Genomic DNA, 19360 nt, shown 5'->3' on the forward strand with positions numbered 1-19360 from the left:
GCCAGAACCCCGGGCCGTCACTTGTGGCCACTGGGCACCGGGCCACGGGAGGCCATCCATTGTGCTCCACAGCCTCCTTTGGGTGGGACCCTGCCCTACTCCCTGCCTTGCTGCACCTTGGGGTAAGGCTGCCCCATGTGACTTCCCTGATCCAGGACCTCACCTGGAAGTCCTCCAGGGCTGCCGGGTACTAAGTACACCTGGCAGGACTCGGACCCAGGTGCCTGCTGGTGGAACCTGAACAGATGGCAGAGGCGGTGGTGAGAGAGAGCCACACCCCTACACACACCCCAGGCTGGTGTGCTGGCGGCCAGAAACACATCACTCCATCCCTGGGCTTTGGGGCGCATTCCCTTGTGCCATCAGGTCGTGAACGTGCTCTGCACCTGCTTTATGTCAGCACCTTCTTCTGTAAAGCAGCGTCTTGGAATTTCATTTTTAATGTAAGTTGGTGAAAGGCATGGAGAGGGATTTTCATAGTTAGCTTGTTTTTGTAAAACTGTCGTTTAAAACTTTGTCCTTCATTCACCGTCCATCCACTGGTGTTGATAGAAAAGTCCCGATGAAAATTTGTTGTCGCATTCAGTGCTAGAAAATGCTTGGGTAGTTAGGAACTGGTATTTGCTGCTGCTTATTAGACTAGAGATATTTTACACAGATACGCTCTTTTCACTTTGGCTGCTGGGAGGCTCAGTTCATAGGTTTTTGTTGTCTTTATCAAAGTGCAGTTGTTTCCCTTGGTCTCTCCTCTGGTGGTGACCTCTCCCCACTTCTCAAGGCTTGGGTCCCTGCTTTCAGAATGTGTTCTTTAGCTGTTGATTGTTCTAAGCCACGTCCTATTCCTTTTGGAAGTAAGAGTCAACAGTGTTCAAGCCCGAGTTCACTTCACTGGTAAACGCCTACACGCGTTTGTTTGGTGGCGTGGTTGGTCCTGGGACCACAGAGGCGGCAGGTGGGGCCGTGCCTGAGGGGGTCGTCACTGCGCGTGGGCAGCCCAGGTACCTGCCAGCAAGCCGCAGAACATACCGCAGGAGCCCAGCAGGTGACCCTAGGACACCCCCACGTGTGCAGAGGACGCCCCACAGCACAGGCCGCCTGGTCCTGTGAAGCGCCTGGCTCAGGGACGACAAGCAGAGGGCGGCAGGGGCGCGGGGCGAGGCAGCCGTGACGCAGCCAGCCGTGGGCACATCGCCGTGGGCACAGCCTGCGGCGGAGGGACTTGGACGGAGGCGCCGAGCGGGGCAGCCACACGGAGGCCCTCCCTGTCATTATGGTAACGAGCACACAAAGCCCAGCGGTGAAGTCCCTGCGGCCTTGTCCCTTGACATGTGTCCCGCGCTGGTGCCCGCCCCCTGAATGGTGGCCGTTGGGCAGAGCCGTGCACACAGGCCTGTCTTCCCCGAATGGCCGGGATGCATGGACCGGGGGGACTCCTCCCCGCGTGGACCTGCCGCTCGTCCGTGGCCTGCCCCCAGCTTCCCCAGCTTGGCCCTGCGTGGAGGGTTGCGCACCGCGCGGCGCTGCCCAGACAGACAGCCTGTCCCCGGAGGGCTGCGGGCGCTGGCCCGGCTTCTGAGCACTGGCTGTGGCCGTGCCTGCTCAGGCCGTTGAGCGTAAGCCATGCCCAGGGTGGGACCGGGACACCCCGGGGCACATGGCTCAAGCACCCCACCGTGGGCAGCACCCCTGCTCCCTGTGGACGCACCGTTGCCCTCCCTCTGCCCTGGGCTCCGTCCCCACTGCCACCGCAGCTCATGCATCGTCCTCACGCCGGTGAAGTCGGCCCAACACCTACGCGGAGAAGGCGTACGGCGTAAGTGCGGATGTCTCTCCGGGTCTCCCAGAACAGGTCTGCGTCGGTGGTGCCGGCCCGTTTTAGGGTATGACGACTGATACAACACCCGAGCCAACAGAGGTCATTAGAGCAGTTACAGTCTGCCCCGTGCCAGCGAACTGCACTTTAGGTTTTCCGGTCTCTCGCTTGGGCGATTGAAAAGGCCCCCGGGGTTCTCAGGCGTGTCCCGCTGTGTTCCCTGCGGCCTGTCGTAAGAATGCTGGTGTGAGAGGCCCCCTGCGCGAGCCCTTCCTTCCTACACTTCCTGGGAAGGCCAGCTCCCTGCTTGGTCCACGTCCATCTCCAGATCCCGCACACGTTTCCCGTTGCACGACAGAGGCTCCTCGCCCTCGAGGGGCCTGGCCCATCTGCCTGGTAACTTTGCCCTTCCTGCCCCCAGGCAGGTGAAGCACGAGAGCAGGACCCCCATCAGCCTGGCTTTGAGCAGGTGGATCCAGCTCAGGACGTGGGGCAGGGTGGCTTCTGTTGTGATCCCCGCCTGACACAACTGTGCCCACTGGCCTCTGCCCTGCCATTCCCAGGGGCTCCCGCCACCCACACGCCTTCCTGCACCCCTGCAGGTCCCTGGCTCCTCCCTCCCTGTCCCGCTCTCACACATCCCTCCTGAGGGCTCCGCGCCCCCACCATCTGCAACTGTGCACCTGAGAGGTCCTCTCGCAAGCCCTGCTTCCAACCTGGCGGCAAAGGCTTGCTGGGCATCCCTTTGCCTTCCTCACGGTGACCTTGACAGCCCACAGTATCTCCTGGGACGTGCTCCCGGGCTTCCATCCTCACCTCTGCCCTCTGCCCACCAGCATCTGCAGGCCGTGGTCTATGTGTGACATCTGTCTCCTCCAGGCTCACTTTCCTAGTCCTCCTAGTAGGGGTCAGGGCCCGGACTTGGGCCGGTTCAGTTAGGTTTATTGCAAGCCTTGTACCCATGTGAGCATGGCCCTTCTCCGTTCCTGGAGCACCAGTGCAGTGGGGTCGGGTCTTCAGCCAAGGCTGGGAAGTGACTGGACCCATTACTCACACAGGAGCCCGTGAGGAGAGAGCCAGTTTGCTGTCTGTGTCCACTGGCTTTGAGCAGATGATCTGCAAAGTCATTAAAATCACACCTGAAGATTACATTCTGGTATCAGGCACTAATGAAGCACTTATTGACGTGGTGGCTTTTGGGAGCCCGAGCTGATGGTGCAGCTCCCTGCAGACTCCCTGGGAGCCAGACGGCCATCCATCAGGTGTGTTTGGACTGGCCAGGCCCCATGTCGAAGGCCGGAGGCCTCAGACCTTGTTGTCCACGTCTGTGCTGAGGAGCTGGGGCCCCTGGCCTCTCAGGTCCTCACTGCAGCATGTAGCTCCGTGCCTTTGCGTGTTTGACCGACACGGTGCCATGGTTAACACCTGGAGTCTAGGTGGAGACCGAGGAGGGTGCTTGGCCACAATCTGCTGACCAGGGGCCACGTCCCATACGTGTCACACTTGCCCGGGGCTCAGCAGCTTCCATCCTTGTTCTGCTGATGTACTGCAGTGAGATTCACAGAGTTATGGGAGCACATTGGCTTTCTCCTGAGTTCCTCACAGGAGAAACCATGAGCGGCCTTGGAGGTGAAGGGAGCAGCTACCCCAGGAGGGGTTCCGCACATTCTGGGGCCTCCCAGTAGCCTGGTGGTGTTCTCAGAGGCTTGAGCTTATGCACATGCTCACATTTTGTTTTTTGGCATCTTACTGACACACACACCTGACACTCTGGGCCCTTCCCCATCTCGGTGAAGTGAGCTGGCTGCCAACTTTGATCAATGTTTGATGGAGGACGATGTGGCTCGAGAGGTCAGATTATTAATTTTGAAGTACTGTGCCAGTGCAATCAGCACAACTCTTGAGCCTGCCTTTAAAAAGGGAGGGGAGCCCCATTTGTGCTGATCACCTGTATTTTCTTACAATCCAGGTACATACTTTTCAAACCATCACTGATACGTATATGTTCATGAGAAACTTGGATTCGAGAAATATTAGGATTTTGGTAAACTTACACTACTTCAGCTTTGCATGAATACCTTACAATAATAGGTGGTACTGTGGATATTTTTTGTGGATATTGATTAATAATTATTCAACTAATAAACGTTCCAGAAGGAGAGGACCTCCACTCTCACCACATGTATGCAACACAGCACTGGCGTCCTGGCCAGATCAGTCAGGAGGAGGAAGGAAGGAAGGAAGTCGTACAAATTGGCATGGAAAAAGCAAAGCTCATTATTGCAGATGACATGATTGTGCATAAAGTAAAACCCTTAAGACTCCACCAAAAGACTGCAGCAACTGATAAATTCAGGAAGGATGTACGACACGTAATCAGTAGCCAAAATCAGTTCCAATTCTATACACTGATGACAGAGTATTAGAAGGAAAAGTCAGGAAAACAACCCCATTTACAGCTGCATTAAAAAGAATAAGATATCTGGGGAAACTTAACCAAGGAGGTGACGTACTTATTAGTGATTTTTTTGGATTTGACACCAAAAGCAGAGTCAATAAAAGCAAAGAATAAAATAATCTATTGGGACTGTATCAAACTAAAAGGTTTTACACAGCAAAGGAAACAACAGAACAAAAGGGCAACCTACTGAGTGGGAAAAATACTTGGAAATTATATATCCAATAAGGGGTTAATGCCCCAAATATAAAAATAATTCATATGACAATAGCCAAAAAGAGTCTGATCAAAAAATGGGCAGAAGACATGAACAGACATTTCTCCAAAGAAGACACCCACATGGCCAACAGGCACATGGGAAGATGCTCCACATCACCCCGCATCAGGGAAACACAGATGGAACCACAATGAGACACCCCCTCGCACCTGTCAGAGTGGCTAAAATTAATAAACACAGGAAACAACAGGTGTTGGCGAGGCTGTGGGGCAAGGGGAGCCTCTTATTCTGTTGGTGGGAACGCAGGCCGGTGCAGCCACGGTGGAGAACGGGGGGAGGGTCCTCAATCAGAAAGCACTACCCTACGACCCAGCTCTTCCACTTCTGGGCATAGAGCCTCAGGGAAGGGAAACAGATCTCAGATGCCTGCCTCCGTGCTCGTCGCGGTGTTGTTGACAGTAGCCAAAATGTGGCAGCAACCCCAAGTGCCTGTCACAGGATGAACGGATAAAGGCCATACTGAGTATATGTACAACAGGACATTGTCCAGCCACGAGGAAGACAGGTCCTGCCGTTTGCAACAACGTGGGTGGGCTTGGAGAGTCCCCTACAGGAAGTAATCCCACGTGGGATCCCTTACACATGGAACCTAAAGCAAAAGGCCAAGCCCTAGAAGCAGAGCACCGGAAGGTGGTTGCTAGTGGCTGGGAGAACCAGGGGGAGGCGGCTGGAGGGCCCGGTTCTTCAGCTCCACTGGGGGTCAGGGTGGCGGTGGACGGTATTCCCAGGGAGCACACGGTAGCAGCTCCGGCGTCCACGCCGCGGCGTCCAGAGGAGGACGATGACGACTCCACCGGGGGCAGGCACGCGGGGCTGAGCAGGCTGAGCAGGCTCTCGTCGCACAAGGACAAGTGTGGGTCCGCATGGACTCTGTGCAGTCTCACCTGACTGTGACCCCGGGCCCGTGGGTGCTTAGAGTTCAGTGGGGTCTCCGCCTGCGTCTCCAGGCAAGAAGGGAGATGGCTTAGTGGCGAGCGGGGGCGGTACAAGGTGAGGCGGGTGAGGACTGGGGAGTCTGAGCCTGGGTGCTTATTCCGTTCCGCGTTGTCCTCGTGGCCGCCAGGCTCCCGACCGTGCGAGGCCCCGTTCCTCCCATCTGCATCGTCAGGTGTAAACGGACGGTTCTCGGGATCCTGTTCAGCGTTCAGTGCTCGTGCCTTCAGATGTCCTTGAACTAGTTGTCCTGGAACGTGATGAAGACTGAGGGTCGATGGGAAGAGTTGTCCTTCTGAAGCACTGTCTGTGACCTGCCCTCTGTCCCGCAGTCAGGCGCACGGGCCTGCGTAGCAGTCGAGTCCCCAGGAGAGGAGAGCGGGGAGGTGGCGGGACCCAGCCTGACCCTCGGCACCGGTCACTGCAGACAGGCAGCAGGTGACCCGCCATGGCCGAGCCTGCTTTCTCCGTCGCATCCTCGTGGCCTGCCCCTACCGCGCACCCAGGACGGTGGCCAACCAGGAGCATCTCGCGGTGCCAAGCACTGTTGGGGGCTTTCTGAAGCCTCAGGGATGTGAGAGGCGCACAGACACGTTCTCCCGAGTGTGGCTGGCCGGACCTTCCGGGAGCCCCGAGCCACTCGCTCCCAAAAGGCACACTGACTCCAGGCTACCCAGTCTCCCATCGTCACGCGGACACAGACTTGGTTACTGGTGACCCCTGGTTTCACGTAGGATTCCACACATCTTCTCAAGGGCAGTTTACACCTTCCTGTAAATTATCCGTGAAATAGGGAACGAAAGACACTATAAACGCGGGACAGGTGTGTGTGGTCCCTGCTGTTGGCTACAGACTCAGTATAAAAACGGTAACATGGAGTTAAGGGTTTTACTAGGCCTGCGCCATACCCTGGAATAATGAGAACTAGAACCTCGTGAATTCTGCACATAAACCCCACTGCATCCCCACGCTCAGCCCCATTCTCAACCTGTGTTGTCAGAGCCTCTGAGAAAACACAAGTTTGCCCAACCCCAGTCATTGTGAAGTCACAGGTGGCCCTGAATGTGCCAGTGGTGGGTCTCTACTTCCAGCCGGCAGACCTTGCAAGGGCAGCCTCACCTCTGATGGCTTCTCTGAGAGCTTCCCACGGCCACCAGCGTCCCTGCTCCTGGGACCCCTAGACGAACCTGCTGGGGGCCCAAGAAGCCCCCGTTAGGAAGCCGTCAGGGAGACCCGAATCTCCCTAGATTCACCCCAGGTGATCTATAGAGAGCAAGAAACCCTGCATAGGGGAGTGCCGACCCAGGAGCAGCTCTGGGTCCCGAGATCCCAGTGGACCACACGTTGCTGTACCTCCAGCTCCGAAAGACGGTAGATGCCCATTTGTGGAGAGGAAAAATAAGCAACTTCTGCTGCCGACTCCCAGAGCACCTGGAGCTCCGCTCTCTGCACGGCCTCCCTATTTTGGCAGCGGGCTGTCTTTAAGGAACTTTATTTTTTTAAGATTTATTTACTTATTCATGGGAGACACAGACTGAGAGAGAGGCTGAGACACAGGCAGAGGGAGAAGCAGGCTCCCCACAGGGAACCCGATGCAGGACTCGATCCGGATCCTGGGATCACAACCTGAGCCAAAGGCAGGTGCCCAACCGCTGAGCCACCCAGGCGTCCCAGCAGGACTATCGCTGGTGTGGTGTAGACCCGCACCAACTGGGAACTTACTGCTGTGCTCTGAGCATCCAGAGGACAGTGGAGCCGGGCGGTGATCATCACATGCCTTAGTAGCCTGAGCTTTGAGTCTTGAATAAAACTCCAATTTCCTTTAAAATACTTAGCTTTTTCTTTTTTTTAAATGCAACACTGTTCAGCTGTGAGAATTGGAATAAGCTGGAGACTGGCTATTTTTGGCGTCTAACTATTTCTACTACCGCAGTTCATCAAAATGTAGGTGCCAAATAGTCGTGGAGAAAACTTTGACAAATTGTGATCATTTTCAAAATTAGCATGCCTGAAAGGTGTGTTTTGGGGATGGCAGGTTTTCAGAACCAGTGTGCCTCTCAGATTATAAATAGTCAGGCCTCTGGTTCCCTAATATAAATGTTCCTCCAGCTTCTCTTGTGCATGAGGGTTCGAAGGAGGCAAGATTGTAGGGGCCGTGAGGACGGAACGTTCTAGAGTCGATGGAGGACCTTGTGTCTGGACAGGAGCCCCTGGCAGAGCTGCAGCTCAGACTTTTGTGAGGCGTGAGGTTGGGAGAGTGGAAGCCACAGAACCCTGGCATGTGGGGCTTCCCAAGGGCAGGGAGCTTGCAGAATGGAAGGGTCACGGCCTCAGATTCCACAGTGTGTGGGCTGGTCCCTTGGGCTCCCTGGGCTGAGCCCCGCCTGAGTGAGCGGGGGCCACACCCTTGTGGGCAAGGCTGCCCCCAGATGCCCTCTGACCCTGGGGGCCAGGGAGGGCTCCGCACAGCTCTCCCAGACGTGGCCTCTGTCCCTGCCAGGCTGGTCCCACCCCGTGATGGCACTGAGCGAGTGGGAGGGTGGGGGCAGCCCTCATGGGCTAGGCAGTGGTGTGGCCCCACCCGGAGTGGGCTGCACACCAGGCATGAGGCCTCTGTCAGGGTGCAGGGGTAGGGGCCGTGAACCAGGAGGGAGGTGCACAGGCTCCCAGGTCCCGCCAGGACCTCCAGATGGAGGGAGGCCTGGGGCGGAGGGGGGGGGGGGCAGTGGGCTGCAGACCAGGAGGGAGGCCTGTGGAGGGGGGGGCAATGGGCTGCAGACCAGGAGGGAGGCCTCGGGAGGGGGTGGGGTGGGTAGGGGGCTTCGGACCAGGAGGGAGGCCTGTGGGGGGGGGCAGTGGGCAGCAGACCAGGAGAGAGGCCTGGGGTGGGGTGGGGTAGAGTGGGATGGACAGGGGGCTGCGGACCAGGAGGGAGGCCTGGGTGGAGGTGAGCAGTGGGCGGCTGGTGCTCAGCACTCCCTGTGCCAGGACGGCTGTGCTGATCCATGCAGGTGTGCTGCCGGTGTGCCGGGTCTGCACACACCCAAAATTACACGGTTCACTTGTCTGTGATGCTACAGGAAGCCAGGAGAGAGGCCAGGACAAAACAGGAACTGGGGGTCATCGGACCTGTGTTCTGCCTGCGCCCCCTGTTCGCCCCTGGCCATCGGTCTACCCCATCTCTCCATCCCTCCATCCGCCCCTGTCCCTCCATCCCCCTGTCCCTCCGTCCCTCTGTCCTTCCAGCCCTTCCAGCAGGTGCCTGCGGACAGGATGCTGCTCACGGGTTTATACCACAAGACACAGAGCCCTCGGGAGTTGGGTGCTGCGGGGGTGTCCTGAGACGGAGAGACAGAGAGAGACTCAGATGGAGAGACATAGAGGCAGCCGGCCCCCCAAATTGGGGCAGCAGCCGCCTCAGAGCCTTCACTTCTGCCCAGCGTTGGACCCGGGGCTTCAGGGTGAGCACATCTGGGGTGCCCAGAGTGGCTCCTGCTGGAGATGGGAGCTCACGAAGCAAAATAAATGATGCTGTGATGCTGGCCATACACTGAGTGCTCCACAGCCACCACTGTGGACATTCCCCTTGCCAGGATCCAGGGGTCCCGTGACATCGAGAGGGCAGACAAGGGCCCGGCCTGGTCCCAGGAGTCAGGGAGGCCGCCGTGGAAAGGCCTGGTCACCAAGGCCAGTGCGGGGCCACGGGGCACTGCAGACACAGCCTGGCACAGGGGATGTTGTCCGTCGCCGTGAGCACACTGGCCTGCCATCTCCCGGGACCTGGTGTCCTCAGCCGTGGCCTGTCCCCCCCCGTGTCCCCTGCTGCTGCTGCTGCCCCGAGGGCCCAGGACCTGCCTCTGCACACCAGCCGTGGAGCAGCTGCTTTCCCACGGGCTGGGCCAACCTCCGGGGCTGACAGAAATGGACCAGCCGAGGTTGTAGTGAAACACGGACAGCAGTCAAAATGAGGAAAAAATATCTAAAGATCATGAGTTTAAAAAAAAAAAATTTAATTCTCTTCTGACCAAAAGATAAGAAGAAAGAACCAGATCAATACATTGTGGTTAATCAGTTTCTTTTCCCACAAAGAAACACTTTTCTAGTGGGATTTTGCATCAAAAATCTAAATCCCAAGCTAGATGCTGTTAGGATTCCGTGCGCACTGTCGATTGTGCCTTGCGGACACTCGTAGCCGAGGGGACGGCAGCCCCTGCACGCTGACAGGGAGTTCAGCTGCGCCACCGGCTCCGTGTCCTCTCGCCAAGTAGTCGCTTGCGGACCATGACCGTGAGGACGGGAGCGCAGTGCCTCCGGGAGCCTTGGCGGAACCAGCCGGTGGCGAGGTGCGTGCTGGGCCAGCGTCCGCGGCCACAGCGTTTGTCTGAGGCTCGTTCTCCTGGCGGCTGGGGGCAGGAGTGGCTCCCGGGGAGGGGACGCCGCAGGAGATTGCCCCGCCCGGCCTCTGCCAGCTGCTGTCCCCACCCCCGAGGGGACTTCCTCCTTGGTCTGGTGTGAAGGCGATTCAGCCGCATCTTTCCTTTTCAGTGGCACCGGCGTGCACCTGGCGGGGCAGCTCCACCAGCCTCGCGCCTGGCAGGTTTGCCGCAGGCCGCTCCGTCCTTGGGTCTGCATACACGACGCACTCATCTCCCGAGGCGTCAGGAGCTCCCTGCCACCTGGGGGTGTCTGGAGCACCGCCTGGCCGTGGCCCCCTGCACCCCGAGCAGGTGCCCCTACTCCGTGTCTTTGCTCAGGGAGCAGAGCCGTGTGGCGTCGGGGCACCCTCCAGCTCCGTCGTGTCCCCGGACCGCGGCCGGTGTTTGGTCACTCGCTGCTGTTACTCCACCACCCACCCTGCGTGTTGTGCTGCGTGGGCCCGGGGCTCCCCCGCTGCGGAGCACTGTGCTTCCCCTGTGCACGATCCCGCGGGTGCTGTGTTTGCACAGCTGTCGCTGGCACCTGCCTGTCCAACTAGGCCTTCTGTGCCCGCCCCGGCACCATGTCTCGCCTGCCGGCCGCCCGGACCTCCAGCAGGTGGGCGTCCTGCGCCTTCTCCGACCTCAGGAGAGGCTCCCAGGCCATCCCCCCTGCAGGCCGTGTTCTCTGTGGGTCTGCTGCCGCTGTCCTGTGTCACAGGTAGAATGTTCCGCTCTGTGCTGCGCCCACCACCTCTCGCCCAGGCGGTCAGGGCCTACACACCGCCAACCGCCGCCCCCACCGGGAGCGCACACTCAACCTTCATTTCAAAATGCAACTTCATGCTGATTCACAGGGGCAAGGCGCCACTATTTGTGACTTATCCTCGCATCCAAGTAACTCCTAGAAGGCACCAAAGTAATGTTTTAAAAAATAGGAATTAATGTTTTCATCCCAAGGCCACAGGACTGAAATTTTACTACCCCCCAAAACTGCAGCAGCTTTTATGTCCCTGACCTCTCACCGCTTGTCAGGATTGTGGCAGCGGTGAGGGTGTGTGTCTCCCTGTGGCCTCGTGCAAGGGCACATCGCCGCTCGTTTATTTCAGGGTAAGTCCCGGGACCTGAGTTAAAGTTGACAGTTCAGTAAATATTTGAAATCCCTTGTCCACTGAATTTGCAAGATTCTAATGGAAAATGAAGCCCAATATGTTTGCTCTGTTTCCATGTACAGAAAATATGAATTTTTGTTTTTGTAGATGAGGATCTTCACGCTCAGCCGAAGAGAAGAAGAGCAAGAAAGCATAAATCAAGGAAAAGCCTTAAAAATCCCAACAACGATGGTGCAGAACGAGCAGAAGTAGAAAAACAGCAGAGTCTTTTACCAGAAAACCTGCAGCCACGGCACGCAGATGGCCCCACAATCAGCAAAAATAAAAGGAGGAAGCTGAAGAAGCAGCAGCAGATGAAGAGGAAGAAAGCGGCTGGCCTGACAGCAGCCTCTGGCGGCAACTTCACATACCAGCCGGAGGAGGGCGACAGCGAGTGGGCGGCCGGGCTGGAGAGTGATGGGGCGGAGGATGCGGAGGACCAGGCAGAGGATCACAGGGAGGACCACACGGAAGATGGCACCCGTGTCCTCGGGGAGGGTTACGAGGAGGACGGTGCCCGTGTCTTCAGGGAGGACGACGGGGAGGACGGTGGCCCTGCCCTTGGGGAGGATTATGGGGAGGATGGCACCTGTGTCCTCGGGGAGGACCGCGCTGACACCCACGAGGAGGACCCCAGGGAGGATCACGGGGAGGACGATGAAGACACCAGTGGGGAAGATGTTAAAAACACCAACGAGAAGGCAGACGATATCCTAAACTTTTTGAAGTCAACACAAGAAATTTATTTTTATGATGGTACGTTCTTTACTGTTCTTTCAAATAATGGCATCCACTTATTTGGAAAAGTAAAGTATAGTAAAATATGTAAATGTTTAAAATACGAAATGTGAAAATATTCAGTGGTGAACATAAGTCTTTAGTTTTGAGGCAAAGACCAGAATATGTGGACTCTTCACCCGGGTTGGAGTGTCCCGGTGCTGGAGGCGTTGCACTCCTCACGTAGCCGGCCCCTGCACCTGACTCCCGTGAACCTGCCTCAGAGGCTGGCGGTGTTCTCAGCTCTGTTGCCTCAGGAAAGGTAAGTCCAGGTGGCAGGTGTGGTGGACTCACGTGCCTTGTCCTCAGCTCACAGGGAAGGAAAAGTGCAAGCACGACCGTCTCCTCTGGGACATACGCTGCTCCCCACATGTAACCTGCGGGCTTCAGGTTCTCAGTGAGCGCCCTGGGCAGCTGTGGATGCAGGAGGTGGAGGAGAGCAGATTGTCCTCTTGGGTGGTGGTTCCTCAGGTTTGCCTCGAGCTTACTGACAGCTGACCTCAGGGTCAGGAAGCAGCAGGTCCTCAAGCAGCACGGATGGAGGCGCCCAACATGGATGTTCCCATTCCCACCACACCCCCAGCGGATGCAGGCCGGGCCGGGCTTAGCGGATCCCGATGCAAGTGAGAACATGACCCTATGGACAGGGTTGAGGAATGTTGGCTGTGTAGTCATTTAGGAGATGACACTGATCTGAGCAAGGCAGAGAAAATAGCACTTTTAACCTTCAGCACATGTGTCAGCACTTTGTACTGACAGAGTGAAAACAAGCGTTAACACACGTGCAAAGTTAGGAGGAAGAGAGCTGGTGCACGGCAGAGCCGAGGAGCCTCAGAACCACCTCGGGACGGGCTCCACTCGCTGGATCCAGGAGGTTGTGCAGGAGTCGCCTGAGAGGGCAGACCTCGGAGGAGGTGACGGCACGCCAGGGCCGAGTGGGGTTCGCACGGCCACCTTGTGCCCCGGGGCGGCTGTCGGCTGGCTGTGGGCCGTGCAGGAGGGTGATGGAAGGGCCGGCCAGCCCCTGGGAGCACACAGGCCGGCAGCACAGCGTCAGCCGCAGAGCAGGCCATGCAGGGAAAGGCAGGCCTCAGGGCTGCGGGGAAAAGCAGGCACGCTGCTGGGAACGGCCAGGTGCCCAGCCCCCGGTGCGAGGGTCGGACACCCAGGACCTTCAACAGCATGGTAGGCCCTTCGGGCAGCACAGAGGGCCACGCGCTCAGAGCAGGGGCAGGCAGGGTGCGCAGGCACCACAGCCTCCATGCTTACATGCTTACACTGGGCAGCAAAACCACAAGGAGAACGTGCTGTGGAGGCACTGGGGCCATCAAGGGGCATTTTAGAGGTGATTAAGTGCTCAAAAAACAGGGAGAAAATGGTGCAACATTTTTCTCCCATATTCACCAGATAGCTTTAGTCTATTTAGATAGTCCAATGGAAATTCTGAGAAATATAACTCAACGCAGAGTCTAAGCAGCAGGTCAGGGTCAGCGTGAGAATCAGTGGCTGGAAAGCAGGTGGGATAGAACCTGCAGACAAGGGCACATGGGCGGACAGGTCTGACATACACACCTTGGGGCCAAGGGGGCTTGGGGTAGATGGGGGTGGGACTGACATGCACCAGGGGAGGGGGACAGGTCTGACACAGGTGCACGCCAGGGCCGGGAGGGGGTGCCAGCATGGGGAACGGGTCTGAAATGCCTGTGGGGACTGGGAGGGGGTATGGGAGTGGGGGACAAGATTGACCTGCACGTGGGGGCCAGACGGGCATGGGGCCGAGGCATAGGGCCCGTGTGCAGAGGCAGCAGTTGGGAACGGCTGTCAGGTCACAAGGTAGGGCCGCGTGCAGTCCAGCAGCACGAAGGCGACACCAGCACAGCCGAAGCACGTTCTGTCGAGGAGCGAGGATGAAGGGTAGAGACAGGCGCCTCCGGGAGCAGGGAGCGCAGGGGCTTGTGGCTCAGTGGGAGGGGCCTGAGGCTGGTCTGCAGGGCTGGGCCACTCGCCCCCGCCATGGCCTATTGGAGGGCAGGTGTCCTGCAGCCTCCCGCGGGTGGGGTGTATGAGGCTGAGGCTCAACCTTCTGCTCCAAGGGTGGCCTCTCATATCCCAAATGGTTCCTTCTGGGCAGGAACGTGCGAGGTTGACGAGGATAAACACGAACATGCGTTTCTAAGTGGCCCTGGCTTTGCTTAGGCATGTCCCGGGCTGCGGCCTCCGCCGTCTCCGCGGAAGCTACGCAGGAGCTGTTCCGACGTCTTGGCGACCACAGCGTGTCCCGCGCGGATGTGCTCCTGATGCATCACATGAAGACGCTGTTGCTCCTGCGAGACACCGAGAGCCTGCGGCTCGCCCTGGACAGGCTGCCGGCGCTCTGCACCCTGCCGCCCGGTACGTACCGCGCCAGTGGGCGCTGCGCTGCTTCGGGGTTTGCCTGGGAAAACCTCACACTGCACCGGAGTGGCCAGGGGTCGGAGGTCAGGTGTCAGAACACACAGGCATGCGGGGGTGGCTTCCAGCGTCTCTGCTGGAGCTAAGTGATCCTGGGGAGAGACGCGGAAGCCGGGCCTCTCGTCTCCCAGACTGGGAGCTACCAACTGTTGGGGCCAAGCTCCCTGTGTTTAAACGGCAGTGAAAGCACCCTGTCCCCCTTTCCCACTCTGCTGCACGGGTGGGAGGGAACCCCGCCCTCTGAGTGTCCGGGACAGAGGTGAGTCACAAGATGACCTTTCGCTTGTGCATCGGTCGGCCTTGCCCGGCTGCCCGCTCCCCAGAGATGGTAGGACCTGGGGGCCAGCCGTGCTCAGGTCCACCCGGCCAGGGGGACTTATGGCCGCAGCTTGCAGTGGGCTGTGGGGGAGATACCAGGCCACGGGAATGTGCAGACATGGAGTGCCAGAAAATTGGCCTTTTTCTAGAGAAGCACCGTGCAGAGCCCCATGCCGACCCACACCGGGCACAGGACACCTGTCCAGCTGAGTGGGATGGGCTCTGCTGACTGCTGCAAGGGAATGTGACCATGATGACTGTTTCCACCCGGAAATCTCACGGTCCAGCTCAACAGTCAAGACTAACACAGCATCAAATCAGGTCAGGGTCAGAGTTAAGGAGACCAGGAGGTGACATTCCATGTACACGCTAGACTGGACACCACAGAGAAGGAAATCCCACAGGGAGGGGGTATTCATGCAGCCAGGGATAGGTGCACTGGGCTGGAGTATGGCGGGTGTCCCATGGGGGGGAGGGGGTCATGGGTGCAGACACGCAGGATGGAGGATGACCTGAGAGTGGTGTCGGCCTGAGTGCAGTTGTGCCTGAGGAGCCCGGCAGCCAGTCATGAGCTGTGAGCTCTGAAGGGCTGGAGGATCAGGAGCCAGGTCGGATGGGGCCAGTCTGGATGCTGGCTGGGCACCCCGGGTGGGGACCTAGGATGGGGAAGGTCACCAGGGGCCACGTTACAGAGCAGAGAGGGTGCAGGAGCCCAGAGACCCCATCTGGGAGCCACTGCAAGGAGGTGACGAGAGGGTGGAGGGGAGCGTGGGTAAGCTGCAGGGGAAGAGCCACTGACCGACCCCGGGGGCCTTCTGTGGGAAGCCCAGCTAACCCAGTGTCAACCTTGGCTGTCCTACGTGGAACATTTAACAAACTCAAATTTCCATAATAAAGTTCTAGCTCAAATTGCAGAAAGCCAGTTTTATTAAGTTAAACACATACAAAGGTATTTGAGATAAAAACAAAGTCATTTAGAATTTTTAAAGTTTTTGTTGTGTTCCTCAGGCTGCAGCCTTTGTCACACGTTGCTCTGAAATGCGTCGGCAGGGTTTTCAGCAGCAGTTGGGGACTTAGCAGAAGAAATGTTTCTCTCTGTTTCTTATGTGAAAATCACAGGACAAGCTCGTCTATGGGCACACTTAAGCAGTTGGTAGAACTAAAACTTAATTGAAGCACTTTTCGTAAAAGTGGATTATCTGTCAGCGCATGTAGGATACACAGTCGGAGTTTTTCTATTTAAAGCAATTTTGCAAACAAAACGTGCAATGAACGGCGAAGCCTTGTCTTCAGAGACCAGCACGTGTGACACAGAGCTGCTCCTGGCAGTGGTGCAGGAAGCCTGCAGACAGGTGCTGGGCACTGGCTGGGTTCAGGGGGCTGAGTGCAGCTGGCTGGGCACAGGTGATAGGTGCGAGGGCTGGGCACAAGGTGGGCACAGGTGGCTGGGCGCTGGCTGGGTACAGGTGGCTGGGTGCAAGGTGGGCACAGGTGCTGGCTCTGGGCTGGGTGCAGGTGCTAGGCGCGGGGGGGGCACAAGTGCTGGCCGTGGGCTGGGCACAGGCAGCTGGGTACAGGTGCCGGGTGTAGGTGCCAGGCACAGGTGGCTGGGTGCAGGGTGGGTGCAGGCTGGGCGTGGGCTGAGTGCAGGTGGCTGGGCATGGGCTGGGCACAGGTGGGTGGGTGCTATTGGCTGCATTTTGTGAGCCGCAGAGGGTCCTCGCACAGCTCTGTCACCAAGACTCCCGACGCATGGTGGCTTCCTGGCCAGGCCGTAGACCAGCCCCCTGTTTCTGGAGTTAGGACAGAAGCTGGTGGCAGGAACCAGGGCCCGGCTCACAGACGCCTTACATTCCCCACACCCTGGCGCCTGCGTTAGCACAAGTAATGCTGCCATCCAGGGTCCCTGTCACGCGAGCCTCCTTTACCCCTCGCAAGGGAATGGGGCCTCAGGGGCCAGGCTGCTGGCCCGGGCAGGGGGCACCTCGGAACGGCCTTAGCTGTGTGGGTCCATTCAGAGCCGGCAGTGGCTCGGGACCTCCCCATGACCCGGCTGCCTGCACCCAGGTGCCCCCGCTTAGGGACTCCTGAGTCTGGCCTTAGGTCACCCATGACCACACATCTGCCTGCATGTGGTGTCCGTGTGCTCGGGCGGTACATGCGGAGCCGTGGCCCGTGTCCTAAAGATCTGACCACACGTGTAGTCTGCAGGGCTCTCCCCCAAATGACATGCAGACTTCCAGAATGTGTGCTGGAGGACCCATGGGCGCTGCGCACTGCCATCGACATCACTTCACGCTAGAGTTGTGCTTTATTAGGGTTTTTGTAGGTTCTACTTTGAATCTCCAGGCTACTGTCTCTAAAACGATAGTTTATAATTTTTGTTTTGGGGCTCTCTTGTTCTATTTTATTTTTGTTTGGTGTTCTGTTTGCTTTCCAGACCATGCCTCAGTGCTCTCAGCTTTCTTTAATTACTGGATCACCCACATCCTTCCTGAGAACCACACCACTGACTAAATCCGGGCATCTAAGAAGTGCTAACATTCAGCAAGAATATAAAAGGCAAACGTGAAATTAGCAGACAGGATTCCTACATATAAAGAAGATGGAATTCCCTAAATCTTCTTTGTGGCCTAAACCCCAGGAACTTTGAAAACATCTCTGCCGCCGTATTTACCGTGTGTTGTACACAGTGGGCAAGACGCAATTGGAGACATGGAATGAGAAATCAGGGTAAAATAGAAAGTCTTCAAATATCAGAAATTGCTTATGTCCCATATTACTCACCATGATCCTGTTTCTTTCATTCTTGTAAAAGTTGAAAGTGGACATCCTGTTAAATCTAACAAACTGTATAGTTAGAAGCTGTTATATATTTTTATAAAGTTAAATAACCCTGTATTTAAAAGTCTCTGTTTTAAGAATGTGTTACAGACATTAAATGTTCTGGTTTAAGTTGTTTGATTCTGGTTGAAGTTATTATTTTCTTCCTTATTTTCTCTCCTCTGCTTTGATGATACTGGTAACAACATTTTCCCGTTCTTTCCATTTGTCATGGCAACAGTCACCTGCTCTCAGGATTACTGCGGTTTAGAAACACCTGTCCGCTGGTGTACATTTTAGGAGGCCATTGGCTCTGTCCATGAAAAGAAATATTTTTTATTGTGGTGAAGCCTACATAAAATTCACCACGTTAGCCGTATTTAAGCTTACAATTCAGTGGCGTTGAGTAGCTCACCGCATCGGGCAACCACTGTTAAGGCCAAACAGCATCCGTTGTATGGATACGCCACTTCCTGTTTACCTGCCATCTGTCGGCGCCCCCGGGGCTGTTCCTCTGTGTTCCTGTTGTGAGCCGTGCCTCCCTGGGCATCACGCCCGGCATTCTGCGTGCACACGTGTTTTCCCACCTCTCTGGGGTAGAATCGCCAGGTCCCACGGTAACTCTGTGTGTGACTTCTCGAGGAAATGCTGGTCTGCCGTCCGCAGCGGCCACCCCGTCCCACATCCCACCAGCCCCGCACGGAGGTGCCGCGGCCCCACGTCCACACCGACACCATCGTCCCCTATGGCCTTGATTACCGTCCTGATGGCCACCAGGTGGTGTCTCATGGTTTCTGTTTACGTTCCCCTGATGTTGAATGTTTTTGAGCATCTTTTCATCTACTTGTTGGCCATCCTTTCTTTCAGGGAAATGCCTGTTTAAGTCTTTGTCCTGGGGCACCTGGGTGGCTCAGTCGGTTAAGCATCGGCGTTGTAATCTCAGGGTCGTGGGATCAAGCCCCATGTCGGGCTCCCTGCTCCACGGGGAGACTGCTTCCCCTTCTCCTCCCTGCTCGTGTTCTCTCTGTTGGTATCTCTGTATCTCTCAAATAAATAAAATCTTAAAAAAAAAAGTCGTTGTCCTTTAGTGAATTTGATTATTTGGTTTTTGTCATTGGATTATAAGAGTAGTACATAAATTCTATATATTAAAAAAGTAATAAATTCTGGATATTAACACTTTACGAGAGAAATTATTTTGTCGTGTTTTCTCCCATTCTGTGGCCTATCTTTTTCTCTCTCTCTCACTACTGTTGTTTGATGCACAGATTGTTTACCTCTTGATGGAGTCCAGCTTAATGTTTTTCTTTGTCACTGGTGTTTCTGGTGTCCTATCCAGAAAATAACTGCCAAACCAGGATCATAAGATTTTTCCCTAACGCTTTCTCCCAAGAGTTTCGTAGTTCTTTATAACTCTTCCATTTAGGTCTTTGATCCATTTTGAGTTAATTTTTGTATATGGTGTAAGATCAGAATCTGATTTCATTCTTTTGTGCGTGGATATTCAGTTTCCCAGGATCGTATGCTGAGAAGACTGTGCTTTCCCCATCGACCAGTCTTGGCACCCTTGTTGACATTAATTTGACCGAATACATGAGGGTTTATTCAAGGCTGTCTGTTATATTCCACTGGTCTGTATGTCTGTACTTATGCCAGAACAACACTGTTTTCATTACTATAGCTTCATAGAAGGTATGAGATGGGGAAGTGTGTGTCCCCCAACTTAGTTCTTTTTTAAGATTGTTTTGGCTATTTGGGACGCTTTGAGAGTCCATGTGAATTTTAGGCTAGAGTTTTCTATCTCTGGAAAAAACACGTTCGGTATTTTTATAGGGACTGCATTGGACCTGGCCATCACTTTGGGTGGGGTGCACATCTTAACACTATTATTAAGTCTTTCACTCCATGAACATGGGATGTCTTTCCATGTACATATGTCTCCTT

General features: G+C 56.1%; 1 protein-coding gene across 7 annotated transcripts in view; it reads left to right on the forward strand.

The window, feature by feature from the left end:
- Window positions 1-18489, forward strand: part of ERICH1 (glutamate rich 1) — a 46136-nt gene extending 27647 nt beyond the window's left edge. For 2 of the 7 annotated variants that reach the window (XR_011998001.1, XR_003235445.2), the window contains exons 4-6: window positions 11156-11803; window positions 13956-14215; window positions 17034-18489. Coding sequence is in view for 3 of the 7 variants with exons in the window: in XM_072742662.1 (XP_072598763.1) it covers window positions 8849-8942; window positions 11156-11803; window positions 14021-14215; window positions 17034-17110 (1014 nt within the window). In the remaining 4 variants the exon portion in view is untranslated. Of the gene's footprint in view, window positions 1-8727; window positions 8943-11155; window positions 12087-13955; window positions 14216-17033 lie in introns of all 7 variants that reach the window. The other 5 variants (XM_026002060.2, XM_026002062.2, XM_072742662.1 and 2 more) reach the window with 4 other exon arrangements.
- The last annotated feature ends 871 nt before the right edge of the window (window positions 18490-19360 follow it).

Source organism: Vulpes vulpes, chromosome 16 (assembly GCF_048418805.1).
Source record: "Vulpes vulpes isolate BD-2025 chromosome 16, VulVul3, whole genome shotgun sequence".
NCBI lineage: Eukaryota > Metazoa > Chordata > Mammalia > Carnivora > Canidae > Vulpes > Vulpes vulpes.